General features: G+C 40.4%; 1 protein-coding gene across 1 annotated transcript in view; it reads right to left on the bottom strand.

Moving 5' to 3' along the window:
- LOC144719649 (transmembrane protein 132E-like) overlaps nt 1–22,146 on the bottom strand; it is a 125,898-nt gene that overhangs the window by 28,390 nt on the left and 75,362 nt on the right. The window contains exons 2-4 of the mRNA XM_078595786.1: nt 19,978–20,896; nt 3,586–3,735; nt 2,868–3,054 (exon numbers count right to left, since the gene is read on the bottom strand). Of these exons, the coding sequence (XP_078451912.1) occupies nt 2,868–3,054; nt 3,586–3,735; nt 19,978–20,896 (1,256 nt within the window). The remainder of the gene's footprint in view (nt 1–2,867; nt 3,055–3,585; nt 3,736–19,977; nt 20,897–22,146) is intronic.

A 22,146-nucleotide genomic window follows, 5' to 3' on the forward strand; every position in this document is an offset into this window, starting at 1 on the left:
AGGTACCAAGGTTCCGGGCTTCCGTGGGAAAAGGGGCAAAAAGCATGGCTTATTTGTCCCCAAGTGCCTGTCGGGACTTTCTCTAAATTGCATCGTCCTTGGCAGGGCCCTGTTGAGGTCGTGGAGGTGCGACGTTCGCAATGTGTTCGCATTCGCTTCTGTCGCCGGCACTGGATCGTACACCCGTCTAGGCTGAAAAGACATGTGCCACCTCGCTCTGTTGATTCATCCCCACTTCCGGAATGGCCGGTGATTGATGCGTCCGACGCGCCGGGCTGCCCGGGCCAGGATGATGCACAAGATAAACACTCTGTATGTGCGCCCACAGGTGCTTTGTAGAATAAATGTTATTATATTATTATTACTACTTATTTCACTCTATCTTCAACGCAGTCCCAATTTTTTGGACACAAATATCTGCGCACATGCTGCAAAAAGTGAGGCTTTGAATGAAAACACAACTCTTGCCATAACAATAGTTACACGTTAATTGAATAGTCTAAGGATAGAATGCTAATTCATCAAATTTAACCCAGTTAGGGAATTTGAAGAGACAATTGAACATGGTCTATTGAAAAGCGTCAGTTTGTGACCACCACTAGAATAGCACTTAAAGGAGGCAGGGGAGGGAGTAGGTCAAGACACTGGAGCAGTCGCCTATTAATCATCTTCTGGCACTTGCTTCAATCATGAGTTGCTGCCTGGCAAAAGAACGTTTAAAATGGCTCTATTAAAGGTTACCATGGAATGTGAACCACATCATTTTTAATTAGTTACTGACATTATCCATCATTTTCATTTGATACACTCCTGAGAAGATCAATGTAGTCCCGCAAGCCATAATGATTATCCCTTTGGCAATTCACGAACGGAATTATGTACTGAAATTCTATTTCTGGATCTGCCTGTTTATCCAGCCGATTGTCCGTTAAATTATGCTAAATATTTCACAGCTGATATTGCAGAAACCGAACAAAGTACATTACCGCATACAGTGATAATTTAACGCAGCTAATATTTTTGGCACGATAAAGTAAGATAAATGTAATTTATTGAATACTTAACCAGAACAGCAATCATTTACAGGCCTTTGTCACTCCAATGCTGGATAAAGGCATCCCCATGTCGTGTGAGTCATGGGATTTGATTGACCCACGCATGTCAGTGTTGGTTGGTGAAGGCGGCCCAGTACTGGTTTAGATATCACCCACCACTAATATTAGCCTTGGCTGACAAAAACACTCATGTCACTGGGCTTAGAGATTTGTGGTAACCCCTGCTGCTTCTTTCGCCAATTAAAAAATGTAACTTAAAGAGTAACATTTGAATCTGCTGTCTTGTCTTCGCACTGGTGAAGCTCACCAATGTTTGGAATAGACCCATATGCAACTTGTGTTTGGTGCTTTTTCTCTTCAGACTGTGAAGCCGTTAGTTCAGATATCCGTGTATGTATAGAGATACCTAGTGGATATCGTGTGTATCTCTCGAGTGGTACTTTACAAGTAATCGATGGTGAGGGTTCTACCACAGATGAGATAAACTTGTAATACATTTTAACACGGAGGCTTTAGTGACCATTGACCCACCTCTGATCTTCGCACCCGATAGGATCATGATGATGACATCACCTTACTTTGTGTAACACGTAGCCTTTCGCGACCAATATTATTAATAATAAAGGGTTTTGGGTTAGATCGCGTAAGTAAAAATTGCCGTAACCCTCCACCACCCGACGCAGCCAGTAAGGTTTGTCACGTAAACGAAATGTGCCAATTCGTCACTACTTCAGCCCACCGGTGTGTTGGAGAGTAAATGCACAACATATACAATTTGAGTACGACGTTTCGCTGGCAATTTCATCCAGCATCATCCGGCAAATTACTCTCTTTATGAGGCTGATTCTAATCACCAGAGAAACGCTGCACTCAAATTGTAAATGTTGTGGGTTTACTCTCAAACACACGAAGTAGTAACTAATTTGCACATTTTGTTTAGTAACAAACCTTACTAACCGGCCGTGTTCTGTGGTAGTGGGTTAACGACACATTTATATTTACGCGATCTAACCCCATACAAAACATTTATTACGAGCTGTAATACATTACTGAATTCCAGAACCATTGTCCAAAAAAAGTAAATTACAGTACGTGAAACAACGCAATAAGAAAAACTAACGCTCATGTTGTTGCATATCTTCTCTGTAAAACAAAAAAACTATCCCTTAGTGTTGATAAAAATCCTCGTTAGTTATACACCAGCTCACTATTGAAGCAATTATTTAAAAGCAGATGACGAAATAATGGTTTTATATTTCAATGAAGGGACAGGCCTATACTGTATATATAACTAGCAGTAGATAAAGTCCCCAGGTTCTGATGCGCGCTGGTCTCATCGTAACAAATAAGGGGGGCAGTGTTGCTAAACAGAGATAGAGGTCAGTGGTACAATATCTAGCTTTCATGAATGATATACCAGCGTAAAGGTGAATATCTCTCACTGATGCTGCGCAGCCCCTTTTCTTGTTGATGTTACATCTCATCATGCTCACATTACAATGTCCCTCCATTCAGAGCACACATCTTTGTACTTCACTTAAGAGTTCAGCATTGAACAGAATACATAAGAAAAGGTGTAGCACATGTGACACAATTAGGTAGGCATTAGATGTGAGGTAGATATTACTCTCGCACGTTTAATATGACCACAGACACATTTGGGACATTTTTACATTCCGATGGCTGTACATTGGGGCAACTTTAGGTGTTCTATGGACATGTGTAGATCATGCCAAGGCCTATACCATGATGTTGCCCTTCGCGTAATACCGTTTATTTTGTACATATGCAAGAAACCAGGCCATACTTTACCTCTGCAATAGGCAAGATGGCAGAAATGTCTTTCTGAGTCACCGTGAGCTCAGTTGTGACATAGACTTGTCCCGTTGTCACGGACTTGTCAACGTAGTCCACCTGCCAGAGGATTCGGCGTGTGGCGGATAGGCTGCTCACACTGCTGATCTCAAACATCAGCTGTGCAATCTCCTCTGTTCCCGTGCTGCACAAACATAGGAAATGAAGATAGGTCAAACATTACACAAATGCTCCCGAGTTGAAATTTACCCGGCATTCAAATATCACATCTGTACCATTTGTTTGCCGATTTGGCTTAACCCAACAGCGAGTGGCTTTGAGATTATGTAATTTCAGCTGACAATTAAGATTTGTAATGCGTACAGAAATATTCTCACAAAAATTACTAGAATCCCCCTTCTCCCCCTCCCACAAATGTTTATGGCACAGTTCCACCGAGCAGCGTGTATATTTTGCAGATTAAAACTTTCAGTTAATTCAAAGTAACACAGCAGTAATAATTTCATGGAAGTCATTGACAGTTGGATGTTTTCATGCCAGTGTGCTTTGAACCACTTTCGCCCCCCCCCCCTAACCGCATCCACAATGTCACTGTGCATTGCAAACAAATCGATATCAATCACACCCAAATGCTCAGTCTTTTTCTGAAACCCGTCAAATCTCACGCGAAAAAAAAAAACCGGTGGCGTGCAAATGTGAAACGTTGGCAATGTACCTGTTGGTGTCCGTCGGGCTCCCTCTCTTGTGGAGCTGAATCCTGATCGTCGTGTGTTTGTTTCCCCCGTCGTCGTCCATAGCTGCATCCCAGACACCAGGGTTGCTCGATTCAACCGCTTGCAGGGTCATCCCTTTCTTCCCTTTCACTCTGCAAGGCATACAACAAGTAATCTTGATTTTTTTTATCTGCCACATTTGAAGCAATCAAAATCTGTCTCTCACATTTTAATCAACGTGTATCATGGCCGGTAACAAGTTTTTGGCATTGGCTTTGAGACATATGGTTTTGAAAATCCACTCTTTCTTTATTTCCTTCAGCGAAGCCATTCTACTGTACTTCATGAGTGTTTCTGCTTTGAACACGATAAAAGGGTGTCGCATTTTCTCCAATGTTTACCCCTTTAGCCATGTGTGTTGAACACTATTTTTACGTGGACTCACGCATACAACGATTGATGTAACGTACACAATAACACAGGCCTTTAAAAGTGTGTATGCTACGCAGATTGAAGTTTTAATCGCCATTAACCTGCAATCGGATGTAATGCTGAGCAGCTAGTGCCAATATTGTACAACTCATGTTTGCACATTGCAGAGCATAAATCCAGTAATGTGTTCCATGGACCACGTTTAACATTTTTCCTATTCCGAAGGAAATATTGTTTTTGCACAAATTCCATTTCATTTACTGCAGATTGATGTCACCTTTTCAGGGCTGACTTGCCAGAATAAATGATACATTTCAAACATTTCTGCAATAACCGTGAAGGAGAATGGACTGATATTCACATTGAGAAATACACAGTATTCAGCGATTATTTATTAAATTGTGCATTGCCGCTTTGTTTTTCTATTTGAACGTTTTGTTTAAATGTAGAATTGTTGATTAGAGCTAACATATACTCGTACAGTGCTCATTGTAACTTTCCTATTAAGACTGAACACACACAAATACCACAACTCTTACTGCAATTTTTTTTTAAATAACACAGAATTATAAAAAAGATAAATACATATCCTATTGACTTTTGGTGAAATGGAAATTGGCCTGAAATGAGGTCAGTTAATGTAATTTGACAGCCCAAATGACATGACAGTGAAATGGCGAATGTAAACAACGGTGTCCAAATGTGTAGTATTGACATTTACTCGGTATGCCGAGCCCTGCAGAAAGGGCTGAATGAAAGCACCACAATGCATGACAAACTACTGTCAATTACCATTACCGTTTATCCCCCAGTGGAATATATACAATATTCTACATATACATCTTATAATTAGTTTTACAATTGCTTGCAAATGTTAGTTATTTGTTTCCTAATAAGGAAATAACCACCATACGTGCATACTTTTAAATGTATTGTGAATGTCCTGCACTCTGCTCACGACCTTCACCAACACTCGCTGTGCTTTGTCTGTGTGTGCAATACGAATGTATGTGACATAGAATGCACACACATGTCTGTGCCTGCTGCATGAGTAAACATTTGTAATGTCCAACGATGTTTTTTTTTTAATCATATACACTGAGAATATAAACTTTTCCATGACCATGCGTACAACTCAACCCTGTGGATCATTATAACAGCACGCATGTGTATAGCCCCTTTTTTCATGCGAGATGAAGACTTTCTCAAAAGTCATTGGGGGTTATATGACCATACTTCACCACACTGGACAGTGTGGGTTGGGAGCATAATTCAATTGCAATTGTGAATTTTTCTGAGCTACTATCTGCTGACAACATAGGCCCACGTCAGCCTGTGGCACCTCTTGAGCAAGGCGGTCACCAATTCGAGCTCATCGTTACCAGGTTCAAAACCTGATAAGACTGGACACATGCCGGTTGATTTTAGTCATTGGCTGAATGACACCATATTTCAAACAAAAAACACAACAATGCAGATTAACAGCTGAAGAGCTGGCTTGACTGGCTCATCCACAGTATTGTCGAAATACGCAGACAAAATCTTGATTGATTCGTCTCAGCATAAAACAACCCGTTAGAGATCGCAGATATCTTTTGATGCTGTGAATTGCACTGCATGCCAATTTTACAACTCCTACTGTTAATACACACAGCATGAAATTAAACGCGATAAATACATGCACATGAAATAAATCTACTGGGCTACTTCGCGCACTCCAAAATATCACCATGTGCTTACGTTTAAAAAAAAACTATACTTGTTTTTTTTCGTTTCAATAAAATATCAAAACTTTTCCTGCCATTTATGATATTAGTTTATAAACAAGGCAGCAGGAGTTCTCCATCAACTAAAAGAAGTCATCGATTTAAAACACACATGTCAGTCCAGCACAATATTGCATTTCAAATTGGGGAAATGCATATATCTGTACCTATACGTATTTTGTTCATCAATGATATTTGTGTACAATGCCTTGTGCAACTGTAGTGCCATCGGGGATGTCACTGTATGGTGCCGGCCCGGAAGGGTCGTGCCGTTCGATGTTCCTACATCGTGGACAGCACGGTGTGGGGTGGTTGTGTGTAATAACAGCCCTAGCGGGGCTGGGATAGTGCGGGCACCACGCACAGCGTGTGGTGGGGGCTCCCCCGAGGGGGAGGGGGTGAGTGTCAGCCCAGGGGCAGGGTTGCCCCGGGCCGTGGCACTCTGGTTGACCCCGTAGAAAACGTGATCTGGAATGTCCACACAGAGAAGGCCCCAGGTGGGGGGACTAGTGGGTGATCACGTGTCCGGGGAGAGCTCTTGAGAAGGATGGAGAGGAAACGAGAATGCTCGAGAAGGTGGGCGGGGCCTAGGGCGGAGTGGTCCCGACCATAGGGGGATATAAGGCGGGTCCCTGAGAGGGACCGGGGTCGCTGCATTCTACAAGCGGGAAGCTCCACACCTACAAGCTGGAAGCTCCACGTCTACAAGCTGGAAGCTCTACATCTACAAGCGGGAAGCTCAACATCTACAAGCTGGAAGCTCCACGTCTACAAGCTGGAAGCTCAACATCAACAAGCTGGAAGCTCAACATCTACAAGCGGGAAGCTCTACATCTACAAGCTGGAAGCTCAACATCTACAAGCGGGAAGCTCTACACCTACAAGCTGGAAGCTCCACGTCTACAAGCTGGAAGCTCAACATCTACAAGCGGGAAGCTCTACATCTACAAGCTGGAAGCTCCACGTCTACAAGCTGGAAGCTCAACATCTACAAGCGGGAAGCTCTACATCTACAAGCGGGAAGCTCAACATCTACAAGCGGGAAGCTCTACATCTACAAGCTGGAAGCTCAACATCTACAAGCGGGAAGCTCTACATCTACAAGCTGGAAGCTCCACGTCTACAAGCTGGAAGCTCAACATCTACAAGCTGGAAGCTCAACATCTACAAGCGGGAAGCTCTACATCTACAAGCTGGAAGCTCAACATCTACAAGCGGGAAGCTCTACACCTACAAGCTGGAAGCTCCACGTCTACAAGCTGGAAGCTCAACATCTACAAGCGGGAAGCTCTACATCTACAAGCTGGAAGCTCAACATCTACAAGCTGGAAGCTCAACATCTACAAGCTGGAAGCTCAACATCTACAAGCGGGAAGCTCTACATCTACAAGCGGGAAGCTCTACACCTACAAGCTGGAAGCTCTACACCTACAAGCTGGAAGCTCTACACCTACAAGCGGGAAGCTCTACATCTACAAGCGGGAAGCACTACATCTACAAGCTGAAGCTCTTCGTCCTACGAGGCAACCGGAGACCCGAGTGAGGGTCCGACCCTTTGTAGCAGTAACTCCTCTGTATAGGGTAGTTAATTCTAGATTTGAAGCTTTCGTGACTGCAATGATTCATATTCTCAGGTTTTTTCGGTAAAGTCACGTAGGTAAAAACATTAAAATTAATGAAAGTAAAATAAAACAAAACAAAAATAAAATTCACGACGTTTCGGAGGCAACACAAGTCTCCGTCATCAGGTGGGACCGTCACAGCCGAATTAGCTGCATCAAGTGAAGCAATGATTCAAGATGTAATCCCTTATAAGCAAGTTGAAGGGAGGTGGAGAGGGGGGGGGGAGAGCTTATCAGGCTGTGGTAGCCAATGAATGGAAACGTATCGGGAGGGAGGAGGAGCGGTGATCAAAGACTGCACGCAGTGCTCAACATAATGAATGGAGACGTGTCGGGACGGAGGGCGAGCGGCGATCAAAGACTGCACGCAGTGCTCAACACAATGAATGGAGACGCGCCGGGACGGAGGGCGAGCGGTGAGCACTACGTGATGTCTTTGATCACCGCTCGCCCTCCGTCCCGGCGCGTCTCCATTCATTGTGTTGAGCACTGCGTGCAGTCTTTGATCGCCGCTCCTCCTCCCTCCCGATACGTTTCCATTCATTGGCTACCACAGCCTGATAAGCTCTCCCCCCCTCTCCACCTCCCTTCAACTTGCTTATAAGGGATTACATCTTGAATCATTGCTTCACTTGATGCAGCTAATTCGGCTGTGACGGTCCCACCTGATGACGGAGACTTGTGTTGCCTCCGAAACGTCGTGAATTTTATTTTTGTTTTGTTTTATTTTACTTTCATTAATTTTAATGTTTTTACCTACGTGACTTTACCGAAAAAACCTGAGAATAGGGTAGTTAGCTGGGTGGTCCCCACCCTAAGCTGTATCTGGTAAAGAGGCAGTTACCTCTTTGTGTCACGGTGTTACAATAAATGTGTTGCCTCTAAAAGGAAGAACGTCTGCGACTCAGTTGGACTCACTACACATAAACAAAATCCTTATTGATGGCTTCACAAGAATAAGGCATATTTGTTAATATAGCAACCAACAAAATCCATTGTTGCTCTGAACTCCTCGCACTTTTATCAACCCAATTTGACGGGCATGGTGAAGTATGGTGAAATAACCCCTCTCTGCCTTCACAACATAGAGAAGCATAGGGAGGCCCACATCCAGGAGTGGATTAACACGTGGGCCGAACATGTTCAAGAATTAACATTAAAACCACCAAACTCTGGTAATCTAGTTTATCATTCGTGGACATTCATGTCTGCCTTAAAAGTCCTCTATATTGGCACACAACCACAGTACACTGAAAGGCGGTAGCAGCCATGAAGGAACTATAATATGGCCGGATGAGTGTCTCAACAACCGACCCTTAGCAGCGCTGGTTTGCAGACATGAACAGCCACACTTGGAAGTCAACTGCGCACAGAGGCTGTCCAATTATATTTTAAGAGTTATAAAACACACACACACATATATATAAAAAATAAGCTATGTACAGCACAGTGCATCACAAAGACGATGGGAGTTTAATTTATGCCATTTGTAACTGTTGATTGAAGACAAACATCCTTAGCGAAATATGCTTATGAAGGGAAATGCACTCAAGCGCACAAACCATCCTTGCTGGCACGGGCGATGGAAGGGAGTGTTTAATGGTGGCCCTATAGGAATAGACATGCGAATGTAGATAGTAATACTGTGTAACAATGCTTTCAAATATATTCTCTCAGAAGTCCGTGTTGAGAATAAAAGTTCCATAAAACAAGTCAAATATTCACGCTGTATACGGCGTTGTTGCCGTTGCAATTTCTTAGTTATGTTTTAATTAATACTCTTTCAGAACACGCTTTGCAACTTTCTTAGGAAATACCATTTCGTTTTAGCAAAGCACAACTATGTATTTATAAATAGCTTACATCGAACATATCTGACCAAGCAAATACTGTATTTAAAAAGGAAGCAGGGCAGTTCAAAAATACACATTGATTTTCATTTCTTCAAAGTAGGAATGCACACAAATTCACCTTTTGCGTTGTACACAGATTTATCTACATTTATAGCCGTTATCTGCAGGTCAGGAGAGGCTAGCTGGACAGCACATTTGTCATTTAGATAGAAAGCTCACTGCTCTGCATATTTTAAACAAAACACATTTTACATTCAGACAGTTTTGCATATATTACATATTAGCAGTCCACTCAAAGACAATTTATGTATATTTTATAATTGGGTAACAAGGTGCAGAAGGAATGTCCAACAATCAAATATTTATATCAGTCACGTTTTAGCCATGTCCTGTGGAACTCACTGGACATCAAAGGGAAATGAAAACGCAATCTAAATGTCTTGCTGTCGAGATTAAACACTTTTCGTAACAGAAATGCCAAACATGCTTTCTCAGGATAGTCAAATTATATTGCATTCCTGATATGAAAGTGGGCTGCAATGTCAACTGGAAATTATGGTTGCCTTGGGCAAAAATAAAAACAGGCCACTGGCATAATATTGTGCTCTACCTCCAACTATGCTTGCTTTCACTGTGACATATGCGCATTCTTTTGATCCTATGGGATTATATGGCTTTATCATCCCCAATTGCTACCATTCAACGAGACCTTGGCATAGGCATTAGCAACTTTTGATATTTTCCCTCTGCAGCAATGTACACTGTATGTCAATGTGGTTTGTTGGTTCATTGACACAAAGCACATTAATACAAAGCACATTCTATTTTTCTTAATATGAAATTGGCATCAATTGGGAACCTAACGTGGCGATGGCAGAAAATGAAACCATAAAAGTAATGATTTATCAGATGCGTTGCGAGAGAGAAACGATGCAGCTGCTGGCTGCTGCCCACAGTCCAGGATGTGTGCAACCCATCTCAGTCTCACATATGTCCCGATTCTATCAAACCCCCCTCACTTTGGTTCGCATTCCTTTACGTGCAATTATTTCTCTTGGCTTCTATTTTCACGGTGGCATTTGCTCCTCGTGACATAATTAGATTGTTTTTCTTCCAAGAGCAATGCTTTTATTTATTTCATTAATTTAGTCGTGATCTATCAAGCAGTTTTCCTCGGCAAATGCATGATGTTATTTGCTGGGGTTTTGCGCCCCCCACACAAACAAAACTAAAACAGCAGTAGTGGTTGGCGATTACAACTCAAAAATATGCGTTTGTATTTTGCTTTGCATTCTGACTGATTTTGAGGGTCACTCGCTGTTATTTCCATGATGATTCTTTTTTTCATGCAAACAAGTTTCTCAGAAAACAAGATGAACAAACAACGGCATGAAGTGATTACGGCAGTCCCTACCATCTGGAACCAATGTCTAACTTAAATTGTAGAAGTGTGCCACCGTGATTGCAGGGATTCATCTTCTTGGTTCTTTCGGTAAAGTCACGTAGAAGGGAAATAAAATAATAAAAATAAAACATAATAAAATAATTCTCACGACGTTTCGGCCACAACGCAAGCAGCCGTCCTCAGGTGAAGACCAGGTCATTCAGACGCTGTCTCCCCGACAGACCTGCAGTCACGAAAGCTTTAAATCGAAATTTAAAATAATATTTTATTATGTTTTATGTTTATTATTTTATTATTTCCCTTCTACGTGACTTTACCGAAAGAACCAAGAAGATGAATCCCTGCAGTCACGAAAGCTTTAAATCGAAATTTAAAATAATATTTTATTATGTTTATTTTTATTATTTTATTATTTCCCTTCTACGTGACTTTACCGAAAGAACCAAGAAGATGAATCCCTGCAGTCACGAAAGCTTTAAATCGAAATTTAAAATAATATTTTATTATGTTTATTTTTATTTCTACGTGACTTTACCGAAAGAACCAAGAAGATGAAACCCTGCAGTCACGAAAGCTTTAAATGGAAATTTAAAATAATATTTTATTATGTTTTATTTTTATTATTTTATTATTTCCCTTCTACGTGACTTTACCGAAAGAACCAAGAAGATGAATCCCTGCAGTCACGAAAGCTTTAAATCGAAATTTAAAATAATATTTTATTATGTTGTATTTTTATTATTTTATTATTTCCCTTCTACGTGACTTTACCGAAAGAACCAAGAAGATGAATCCCTGCAGTCACGAAAGCTTTAAATCGAACTTTTAAATAATATTTTATTATGTTTTATTTTTATTAATTTATTATTTCCCTTCTACGTGACTTTACCGAAAGAACCAAGAAGATGAAACCCTGCAGTCACGAAAGCTTTAAATCGAAATTTAAAATAATATTTTATTATGTTTTATTTTTATTATTTTATTATTTCCCTTCTACGTGACTTTACCGAAAGAACCAAGAAGAAGTGTGCCACCCTTGCAACTGCTCGCTTACACCACTGCTAGTGGAAGGGCTTCCACTCGAGGGAGCTCTGGAGAATCTCCTCCAGAGGGCATTTGGCCCATTCTTCCACGCTGGCAAGTCATCTTGGAAGAAGAGTACCCACACTTTACCCGGACCTGCCGATTGACTCACTGTGATGTACCCATTGAAACTGCTGACTGGGCAGAGCTTGCAGGGGGGCTGGGGGGGGGGTTAAGAAAGAGAGAAGCCCATTTATTCAATTGTCATGCCGGGAGATAGAATGAAGTAGTTTTATGCTAAATTCTGCTGTGTTTAGTTTGTCCCAGGATTAAAGCATTGTTCCATTCTGCAAAGAATAACAATGGACCCCTGCAACAAATGTATCGGCGATATTAATTAAGAATGACACATGCAATGTTTATCATACACTCAAGTGGTTATTTTAAAGTAGCAATAGCTGAACATTTTGGAGTGCATGATAAAGGCACTTACTTGTAAATTAATAAATTAGGTCATCCAATGTAAATGCAAATTGCTATGCTAAGCTTTACTTCTGGTGACCTTTCACGAATAAAAAAAACCGCACAGGGTCAGTAGGTGAATGTGGGGTTTACCCCACATTCTCATGCTATAATGGGTTTAGCATGACCTTAATGTACATTTATCTGAGTGCACCACCTTTATAATAAGCTTAATTAACTTTAAGATATCTGATGTACATATTGTTAGGTCCATAATACAGGGATTTGTGGGTTAGATAACCTAAATATAAATGTGTTGTTAAACCCGCCACCACTCGACACAGCCAATTAGTAAGGTTTGTCACGTAAACAGAACATGCCAATCCAACACACCGGTGTGCTGTACTAGTAACGAATTGGCATGCTATGTCTACGTAACACACTTTACTAATTGGCTGTGTTGGGTGGTGGTGGGTATAACGACACGTTTATATTTATGCGATCTAACCCAAAAAAATACCTGTATTATGGATGATATTGGTCGCGAAAGCCTACGTGTTAAACTATATTGTTAGGTGATCGAATCATCCTTTAAAAGTAGCTTTGTAGTACATTCATGACAACTTCTACAAGTTAATACATTTTCCATTGTTAATTAACTGAATTACACACTGATCTGTGATCTGGGTTATAGCTATTAATTGCATCCATTTTGTAAAACCAAGCAATGCTAACGGAGCTTTAAGAGACAGAACGCTGCTTGAAAACATTATTTCCTTTTCCCAATGTATGAGCAAAATAGGGTCACGTGAAGCCAAGGTTACAAATCACAATCACCATTGTATGGCAAGCACAAAAATGCTTTTCTAAAATGTGCTTTAAATTTCCACGTTATCAATGACTATAAATTTCATACAGCCATAAAATCGCAATGCATATATACCTGATTAATTACAAGTAGCCGTAATTAAAAAATTGGCATTGGGACTATCGATGCAACATGTCACTGAATTGTTGTTTGAATGTGGAAATACGCTTGGACCTTTTTGAACTACATCGTATTTGTACTTATTTGTTTGCAATTTCACTTGTTCACCCAAGAAAGCTTGGGTCGACCCATATTTTTAATTCCCCTTACAGGGTAGTGTCACAAGACAGATTGTCATCTCTAAATTGGTGAAATGGTTAATGAAGTCATCACGATGATGATGATAATCATCATCACTATACATTGTCGATCCCATAAAGTAAACTATTTATATACATATATAAATATATTTTACCAGGTAAGGCTCACTGAGCTATATAGCTCTTTTTCAGAAGTGACCTGGCCACAAATGATAGCTCAACAAAGTGGCATATCACGTGGAAAATGTATAGCAGCCAAATACTCCCAAAGCACGTTTCTAAATGTGGAAGAAAAATCCATGCGACCACGGTGAGAACATGCAAATTCTAAATATACAAGCATTAGGGTCAGGATCGAACCCACGAACTCCTGCATACCAGGTGAGGGAGTTAACATCTTGTCACCGTGGCACCCACTGCTGAATGAAGGCCTCCCCAAGCCACTGTCATCTCCCATGAATCTGTGATGTAATAACCCACCCAGCACCTGCACACGAGCTGATTTCATTGCTCCATCTCCTTAGTGGGCAATATTTCAGACGTGTTCCATTCCTTTGCTGTCACTTTCATTCTTGAACTTATATTTGTAATTGCTCCTCCATGGTGGTGTCACAAGCCAGTTTGTCATCTCTAGAACTCGCTAAATGGTGAATGAGCCTTACAAAGAGAAATATGTCTAATTGCGACATGGCAATTTGATGTTTAGATGTCACACTTAAAAAATATATATCATACATATATATTACACATATGCGTCGTCAAAAAACTATAATGTCAGAACACGCGGTAATGTATTTTAATATAAATAGGAGGGAAACACATTCTGAATTCACATTTTCTTATTTAAGTTATCTGTGTAAACAATTAAAATTCTACATAAATGATGTAGCCAGATCGTTTCCAGGTTATCTGTGCTGGAGGATAAACTGGGTCATTTAAATGCTGCTGGGCACGTTGCAAAATCAGTTATTTGTAGCTTGCATTTCAGAGAAAACTTATATGCAGCGGAGAGTGCTGCATTATAACAGTAGCTTTGGCCGTGACCTTTACGACAGCCAAAATTAATTGCCACTGCTATGCTAATTAAAAAAATGTTTACGTGTAGAAAATCACATAATTATTCTATTTATTTTGTGTTGAATAATTTTTATTTATTTAGCAATAATGAAGGTAAAGTAAATGTAGATGCCACGGTAGTAACGCCATAAATGATTCACAAGAGCACAATCTGTCGTTTGCCCAAGCATTCACTAAAAATCCTCAGGAAGACAAAACACTTAGATCTCAATTATTTTTTTGGTAGAGCGGTGGTTTCCACTGAATTGTGCATAAAACAATGGCCAAATTTGTGCAAATTCCCTGCTGATTTGGCCATTTTCACCTCATCAAAAATTAACGAAAACTTTATCTTATTTTCTGGCAACATATAAATCAACAGGCTTCTGGTGTGTTAGAAAATAAATTAGGCCCCTATTTTAATAATATTTTCATCAATTTATTCATCTTTTCTCCACAAGGTCTGAGTGTTTTCTCAGGCTCTTGTTTGCCACGGTGTGGCGGCCCCATCAAGTTTTGGGTCCGATATAATAAGAAAAAGTTGGGATGATGCTGGGAGAATTAAATACAAGGGAGGGAAATCAGCAGACGTCACCGATTTGATATTTCAGTGCGAAAGTTGAAACATTGAACACATTTAATAAATCGTCCTGCCTCTGTCCACCCAGCACTATAAATCGGTATAACACAGCCGATCACCATGTCGTGTGTGCTGGGGTATAATGAAGAGTCGGTGAAATTACCCTCTAGAGGGGCTCTCTAATAGAGGCACTTCTGCCAGCAGTGGCATTAGCAAGCAATTACAGGGCTGTACCTTAAACTTTTATAATAGGATACCTCCAACGTGTGTCCGTAGATAATCCTGATAATGCATCCCTAAATGACGTGGAGCCCCTGTGTGTGCCCCTGATGTTAAGTAATCACTGGTTAAGTCACAGAGCCATCGTTGCATGTTAAAGTATTAAATGTTTAAATTACTGTGCCAATTAACTTTCAGGGAGGCCCTTAAAAAGACCCATGCATCAAATGGCATCGCATAGGCGGCAGGTGTAACAAATTGCACAATTAGATTATGGTTCTGTTGCTTTAAAATCCTGGCCATGAAATGCAGTAATCCTTCAAGTTGTGAATTTTTAAAAAGCACATTATAATCTCTGGAACACACCAGGTTTGGTTTGAAGATTGAATAAAATGCAAATTACAAAAAAAGCCCCACCAAAGCTATGTGTAGCTGAAAGATATGGCTTACTTGAAAAATAATGATGCGCACAGTTTAAAAAGTCCATGCATCATGCTGACACAGTGTGAATTTAGTAATGCATCATTGGAAGTGTTACATGGCAATGCAATTTAAAATGTATTATATATTTTACATGCTATACTTTTTCTCAGGTTCCTATGAACGTCTTTACAATAAGTATTTAAAAATTAATATTAATAATCATATAACACTTTTGCATTAAGTAAAATAAACACAATAGACACATACACAGTATGTCCTAAGTAATGTTTACCATTGTGCAATGTGCATATTTAACAAAGATGTTTACGAACATTGTTTAAGCACTGACAGCTGACAAGTAAATAAAAGTCAATCAAAGGTTATACACTGTATCAATGGTATTTGGTTAGGAGGGTGAATTTGTATTCTGTACATTAATTACTATGCATTATTATTCTGAATCAGAACCTGTATTTATACTGAAGGAATCTGATGAGCTATGAAGCTCTTTTCACAGATATCCAGTTGAGGGACGGGGTAAGAACGTGACAACAGAAAACTATACAAAAACACAATAGGAGTACAAAGTATAGGAAACGTAAACAAATCACTGAAAAAAATATACAAATATAAAAAACGATTTGTTTTATCTTACCAGATAAAGCCCACTGAGCTATTAACTTCTTTTTCCGACACTACCTGGCCACAAATGATAGCCCAATGAAGTGGCTTAAATGTCGAGCAGCAAAAAATATCTAAATAATCTATTGTCATGCTCAGCAGCAATAATCTATCCACTGCTTGATAAAGGGCTCCCGAAGCCGACTGTAGCCCTCATGATCCTGGTTTGTGATAAATCACCCAGCACCTGCGCAACGAGCTGATTTCACGACTGCCACTCCACACAACAAAGGCTCATTCCTAACAGCGTGCTTCAGCCGCACCGAACCTCACAAAAATAATATTCAGGGCCTACCTTGGCTCCTCCCACCCTCAACCAGTATATATACAAACAGTGTTCTTGGAATGTCTCTCACTTGATACAGCTATCGTGCTGTGACGGTTCCACCTGAAGACGGAAGCTTGTGTTGCCTCCGAAACGTCGTGATTTTTATTTTACTTTTATTAATTTTAATTTTTTACCTACGTGACTTTAGTGAAAAAACCTAAGAATATGCCACTCCATCCTTATACTTGACCATCAGCCACCAAACCTCTGAGCGATGCGTCCTGCTCTGCTCTCACATATATTTTACAGTTTGAATTATGCCTTTAACCTGTATATGAAGCTTATGGCGGGAGCCCTCGCCCCCTCGCATAAACATATTTTAATGTAAACAAAAACTTTACTCTTTTAAAATCCTTTATATTAAGTTCGCTTGCTTGCTTAGGACCGTGCAAATCTTTCGGTCGTTTTTTAACCCACTTCCCGTGATCCAATCGAGCTGACATTTTCCACACAGACTCGTTGTGTGTGACAATTGATGTTCGTGAAAATTGTTTTCAAAAATGTTACACTTTTTAGGACAAAAATATTATATCTAATTACCAATTGCTTAATGGTGCAATGCAATCATCTGACCCATAGGTGGCAGCCATCTCAAGCCAGAGGACGAGAGGACTCTAGCCGCCACGCATATGAAGGATTTATAGTGAAAAACTTTGTTTTTACGGGTTATACTTGTTCACGAATGGGGTTGAAGGATGGTGTAAAGTGTTTGTCTTGTTAAACTATACCTTGAAAACTGAAAACTACTTACCCGCAGTACCTCTATTTAAATACACTATCGAAACATGTATTTACACCCCTCTGTTAATCGTCGTGCTTCTTAGTGTGGATTTGTGAACACACTTTGTAAACAGTACATAAAATAGTACGCGTGTTCAATGCGCTGTTCATATTGTCACAAACGTTTATACCAATGTCACTCCACTAAGTAGTGGGTCACCGCTTCTCTTATCCACATTGATACGAGCGGTATGTGGGGACTGGCTTAACCGCAAAAAAAACCTATCTGCACAGATGCATACGGACAAGAGAAGTATTAATTATCAAACAGGAGGAATTAACGGTGCAACGCATCTCATCTGTTAAATATCTGCAGGTAATAGGATTGTAATCGAATGGTAGGTCACAAATAATAATTAAGATAAGAGAGCAATTTCACTATATTATGCATACCGTTATGACAAATAGAGGACTTAAGTCGCCTAGGCAGTTTGAGCAGCTTTGGATAAGACTCATGATCCTGCCCATACCCGAGCATGGAGTGCAGCATTCGCTTGTTCAGCTCTTCTGCGCATTCGTCCTCGCTGCTGCGCTTGGACACGACATGACAACAGAATGATCCGCGCCAGGTGGGTCGAGGCGTTTATGTACTTGGTGGGACGGAGTCGACAAAAATACATTTATTAATTACGATTTGGACTTCCGTTTATTCGGGACCCCGGGGTCCCGCCATAAGGTTCAATTATGTTCGTTCGTACAGGTCTTCCTCTTTCTGCCTCAACGGTATAATTTGAAGAATGCATCTCTACCATGCTTTTTCAGTTTGTGTTGAATTTTGTTGTTAATTATTATCATCATCATCATCATGTTTCTGAACTGAGCCATATGTCATAGCATGTGTAGTCCTGTGCATTGCATTATATTTAATTTAATCTATAGCTGAGTTTGCCCATCTTGGATTTCCATCTTGGTTATCAGTCAATTGTTCATGGTTATCTTGCTTCTCAGGTGTGACTGAGGCTTTGCGAATCTATTACTAGTTATTATTTTACTAGGTAAAGTCTGCTGAGCTATAAAGCTATTTTTAAATCCTTTATATTAAGTTCACTTGCTTGCTTGCGCGCTTACGACCGTGCAAATCTTTCGGTCGTTTTTTAACCCACTTCCCGTGATCCAATCGAGCTGACATTTTGCACACAGACTCGTTGTGCGTGACAATTTATTTTCGTGAAAATTTTTTTCCAAAATTTTACACTTTTTAGGAAAAAAGTAAATTATATTTAATTACCAATTGCTTAATGGTGGCAGGCAATCATCTGACCCATAGGTGGCAGCCATCTCAAGCCAGAGGACGAGAGGACTCTAGCCGCCACGCATATAAAGGATTTATAGTGAAAAACTTTGTTTTTACGGGTACATTTTTTCAGAAGTGACCTGGCCACAACTGATAGCTCAACAAAGTGGCTTATCACATGGATATGTACTGGAGTCAAATACTCTAAACGCATGTTTCTAAATCTGGAGGGAAAAACTAGAGGATAAAAATCCCCGCGACCACGGGGAGAACATGCGAAATCCAAATATACAGCAGGCTTAATGGTCGGGATCGAACCCACGACCTCCTGTATACCAGGCGAGGGAGTTAACATCTCTCCACCAAGGCACCCATCATCATCACAGCCTCCACTGCTGAAGTGAGGTTTGGGGAGTGGCCATCTCCGTTGGCAGCCCTAAGCGGTAGTGAACGTTTCATATTCATATTACAGAGATCGGTCTCCTCGCAGGAAAACTTCTCACACAGTGTTAATCATTGCATTGACCCCAGGGAGATGATGGGCCTGATATGATTGCATATCAGGCATTTTGCCACAGCACCAACCGTCTCGAATTAGCCATCGTGCATATTAATTAACTTACACATACAGTGTACGCACAAGTATGCATCGTCGGAAGTCCTGCATGGTGGGAAGTAGACACGTACATGACTATTTTAGAAAAATTGAGCAGATACCAAAGTCCAACTTAAAAGCAGATTAATTCACAGGGAATTTCCAATCATTGCTATGAGTGGCCAAGAAAATGGCAGCACTGAAATTTCAAAACATATAAAGTTGAGGCAGTTGATTGGTTAGTCGAATATTGGTGGGGTAAATTGTCAATACTTCCACCTCTTCTAAACCATCTCGCCAGTGTGGAAGAGTAAGTCAAACTATCCTCTAGATGCACTCTAGATCTTCCTCTAACGGACGCCCTTCTGCCCAGCAAGAAATTGCAGGGCTGCACCTTTAACTATACAGTTAAGCATACACATGCACACAATGGCATATATATATTATAATAATTCTCTCAGGTAAATACTTATGGTGCTGTAATTCTCAACAATTAAGACAACATTGCAATCATGACTTCAAATGCCCTTTAAATATTCATGAAGCTGGGTATTTTACATTTCATGGCAAATGTTCTAAATCCATTATTTGCTTTCAGAGTGTTTGAATGCACTTGAAAGGTACATCACTACGTGCACATATTCTCCGTAATGTGATTCGTAATTATTATTGTGAATGATGATGGCTAGGTCAGGGACCTGCTTCAACAAAAGTGTTTTTACCTGTAGCTTGCAGTGCCAAATATGTGCATTTAAAAACACGATTAACATTACAGATTACAGTTAATTAGTGTTAAAAGAATCGTACCTGAGAACAAAGTCCTTCACTGTGGAATTTCTCATGATGAGCAGTGGAATGTTGATGTGTTGCCCGTGTGTGATGGCTTTGGTTGGCAAATAAATAAGTAGATTTGAATCGAGCCTCACTTCAAGCTTTGCTCTGAGCGACGACGAGGAATACAGCTTAATGGTGGTTATCCAATTACGATGACTATTTTTCCATTCACCATTTTCTGTTCTTGATCCTTCGTCATAATTATTTTCAGTAGTGCAGGTGTATTGCTTTATGGCCGGATGAAGGGTGTAATACAAATTAACAAGGGAAGAGTCGAAAGGAAACATCGGAGACTTAATCAAGGGCCGCGTAATTAAATCTTCATCACCGGTATTGCTATTTGCTTGATCCGTCAGGTTAAACCAATTTGAAGGCAGCTCTATCTCAGCCAAGCACATTCCTAGTTCACCCTGGAGGTGACACGACGCCCTCACCTCTTGAGTGCCATAAACCGCGTAAAGTCTAACACAGGGAAGTTTGTTCGTCGCGTCTTTGTCATTCCAATCGATCCCAGTCACGTAAAACAAAACTTGGACATTTGGTGCGTCGGACATTTTGTCCTTTTCGGCTACGAAGGCTTCAACTCTCCACTTTGCATTCGGGATTTGTGACAGCAGCGGCGTGGGGCCGCCGGCTCCGATGTTGTCTTCGTGCAGACTTTGCCAGGACGAAAGTGGACCATGGCTGACACCTATTCCACAATTGGCATTCGTTGTGCCAAGAAGTAGAAACGGTTGGGTCAACGACTTTTGGCTGAAATTGAACGCTGTATCATGTCCCCTCAAGTCCTTGACTAAGAATGCAGACTCCAAACCTATCAGTTTGTAGTTTAGCGGGTATTCTGTAAATGAATGTTCATTGTTATTTCCAGCAGCACATTTTTCCAAAGGACCTGAAATGATACAAGGCATTTTTTATTAAAACGTTAAACGATCTTACACGCTTCAGATAATCGCGCAAATAGGCAATTTTATCAACTTGCATACAAAACGAACTCTTGTCATTCCTGTCAATCCAGGGATTGAGCAGCAGTTTTCCAAATATGAAGAAGAAAATGGCAACAGATGTGTTATGCACTCACTTCAGCTCACGGGTACGTTTGAAAAATGTATGAAACGCTACACTATATTTCCGTAATATTATTACTTCTACTGTATTCCTATATTGTTTTACTTTCACTTAAAAAAAAACTATTATGCGTAACAATGTCGAGGTAATTACATATGATAAGTGTGTCTTTATTATGTCACGGTTGTGTAAAATTAAACGTCCACTCTGTCATATTAGTTGGCTATTCCAGATGCAGTAATGAGTATGAGTGAGAATTTAAGCATTTCACAAAATCAAAAAAGGAATGCCTTGAAATGTTAAAATAACACACACGTGGCTCAAGGCACACTTTGCTCAATGACTTCTGTAATAACGCCAATGCGCAGCACAGATAAGTAATAACGCACATTGAAGATTAAGTGCATATAAAGCACACTATACCCACTTATTTATGCATGGAAATTACATCGAGCACACGTTAATTCAGCTGCGTGAAATAGTCACAATGATTGATCATAATCACTGTTAATAAAGTGGGGGGCTTAATGCGCGTTTGAAGACACGAGCCGACTTGTAAATATCACCTAGATCGCTTTAATTAAAACTCTATTTCTTAAAGTTATCTCCTTTTAGAGAATCAATCACCTTTCTAGCTTGATTCATTTATAATCACAGCAATATTTAATTGTATAAAGCACTTGCCATAGGGGTATTGGGGGTAGAGTAGATAACGACTGATCATGTGTGCACAGTGTTCCTTTGATAATCACTTTGCAGATCCAACTTAAAGGGAAGAACTGTATCTCTGGCACAATTTATATTGGACCCTGTTTGAACTGAGAGAGAGAGAGAGAAAAAAACCACGTGGCTTCATTTTGTTGAACAGAATCTGGACCTTTAGCTGGGGTGGTGTTCAATGTTTTTATCTTTTTTATGCGACTTGGATAGAAGGCGCTCAACTGCCAGTGAAATGGAAGGCCGACTTCGGAAAGTTTCTCGCCACAATTACACGCATCACTAGACCATTTGATTTGAACTCAATTTATTTGTAATTAGGCATCTGTTTGGGAAAACACAACTGGGCTTCTCTCC

This window comes from Lampetra planeri, chromosome 6 (genome assembly GCF_965212315.1).
Source record: "Lampetra planeri chromosome 6, kcLamPlan1.2.h2, whole genome shotgun sequence".
NCBI lineage: Eukaryota > Metazoa > Chordata > Hyperoartia > Petromyzontiformes > Petromyzontidae > Lampetra > Lampetra planeri.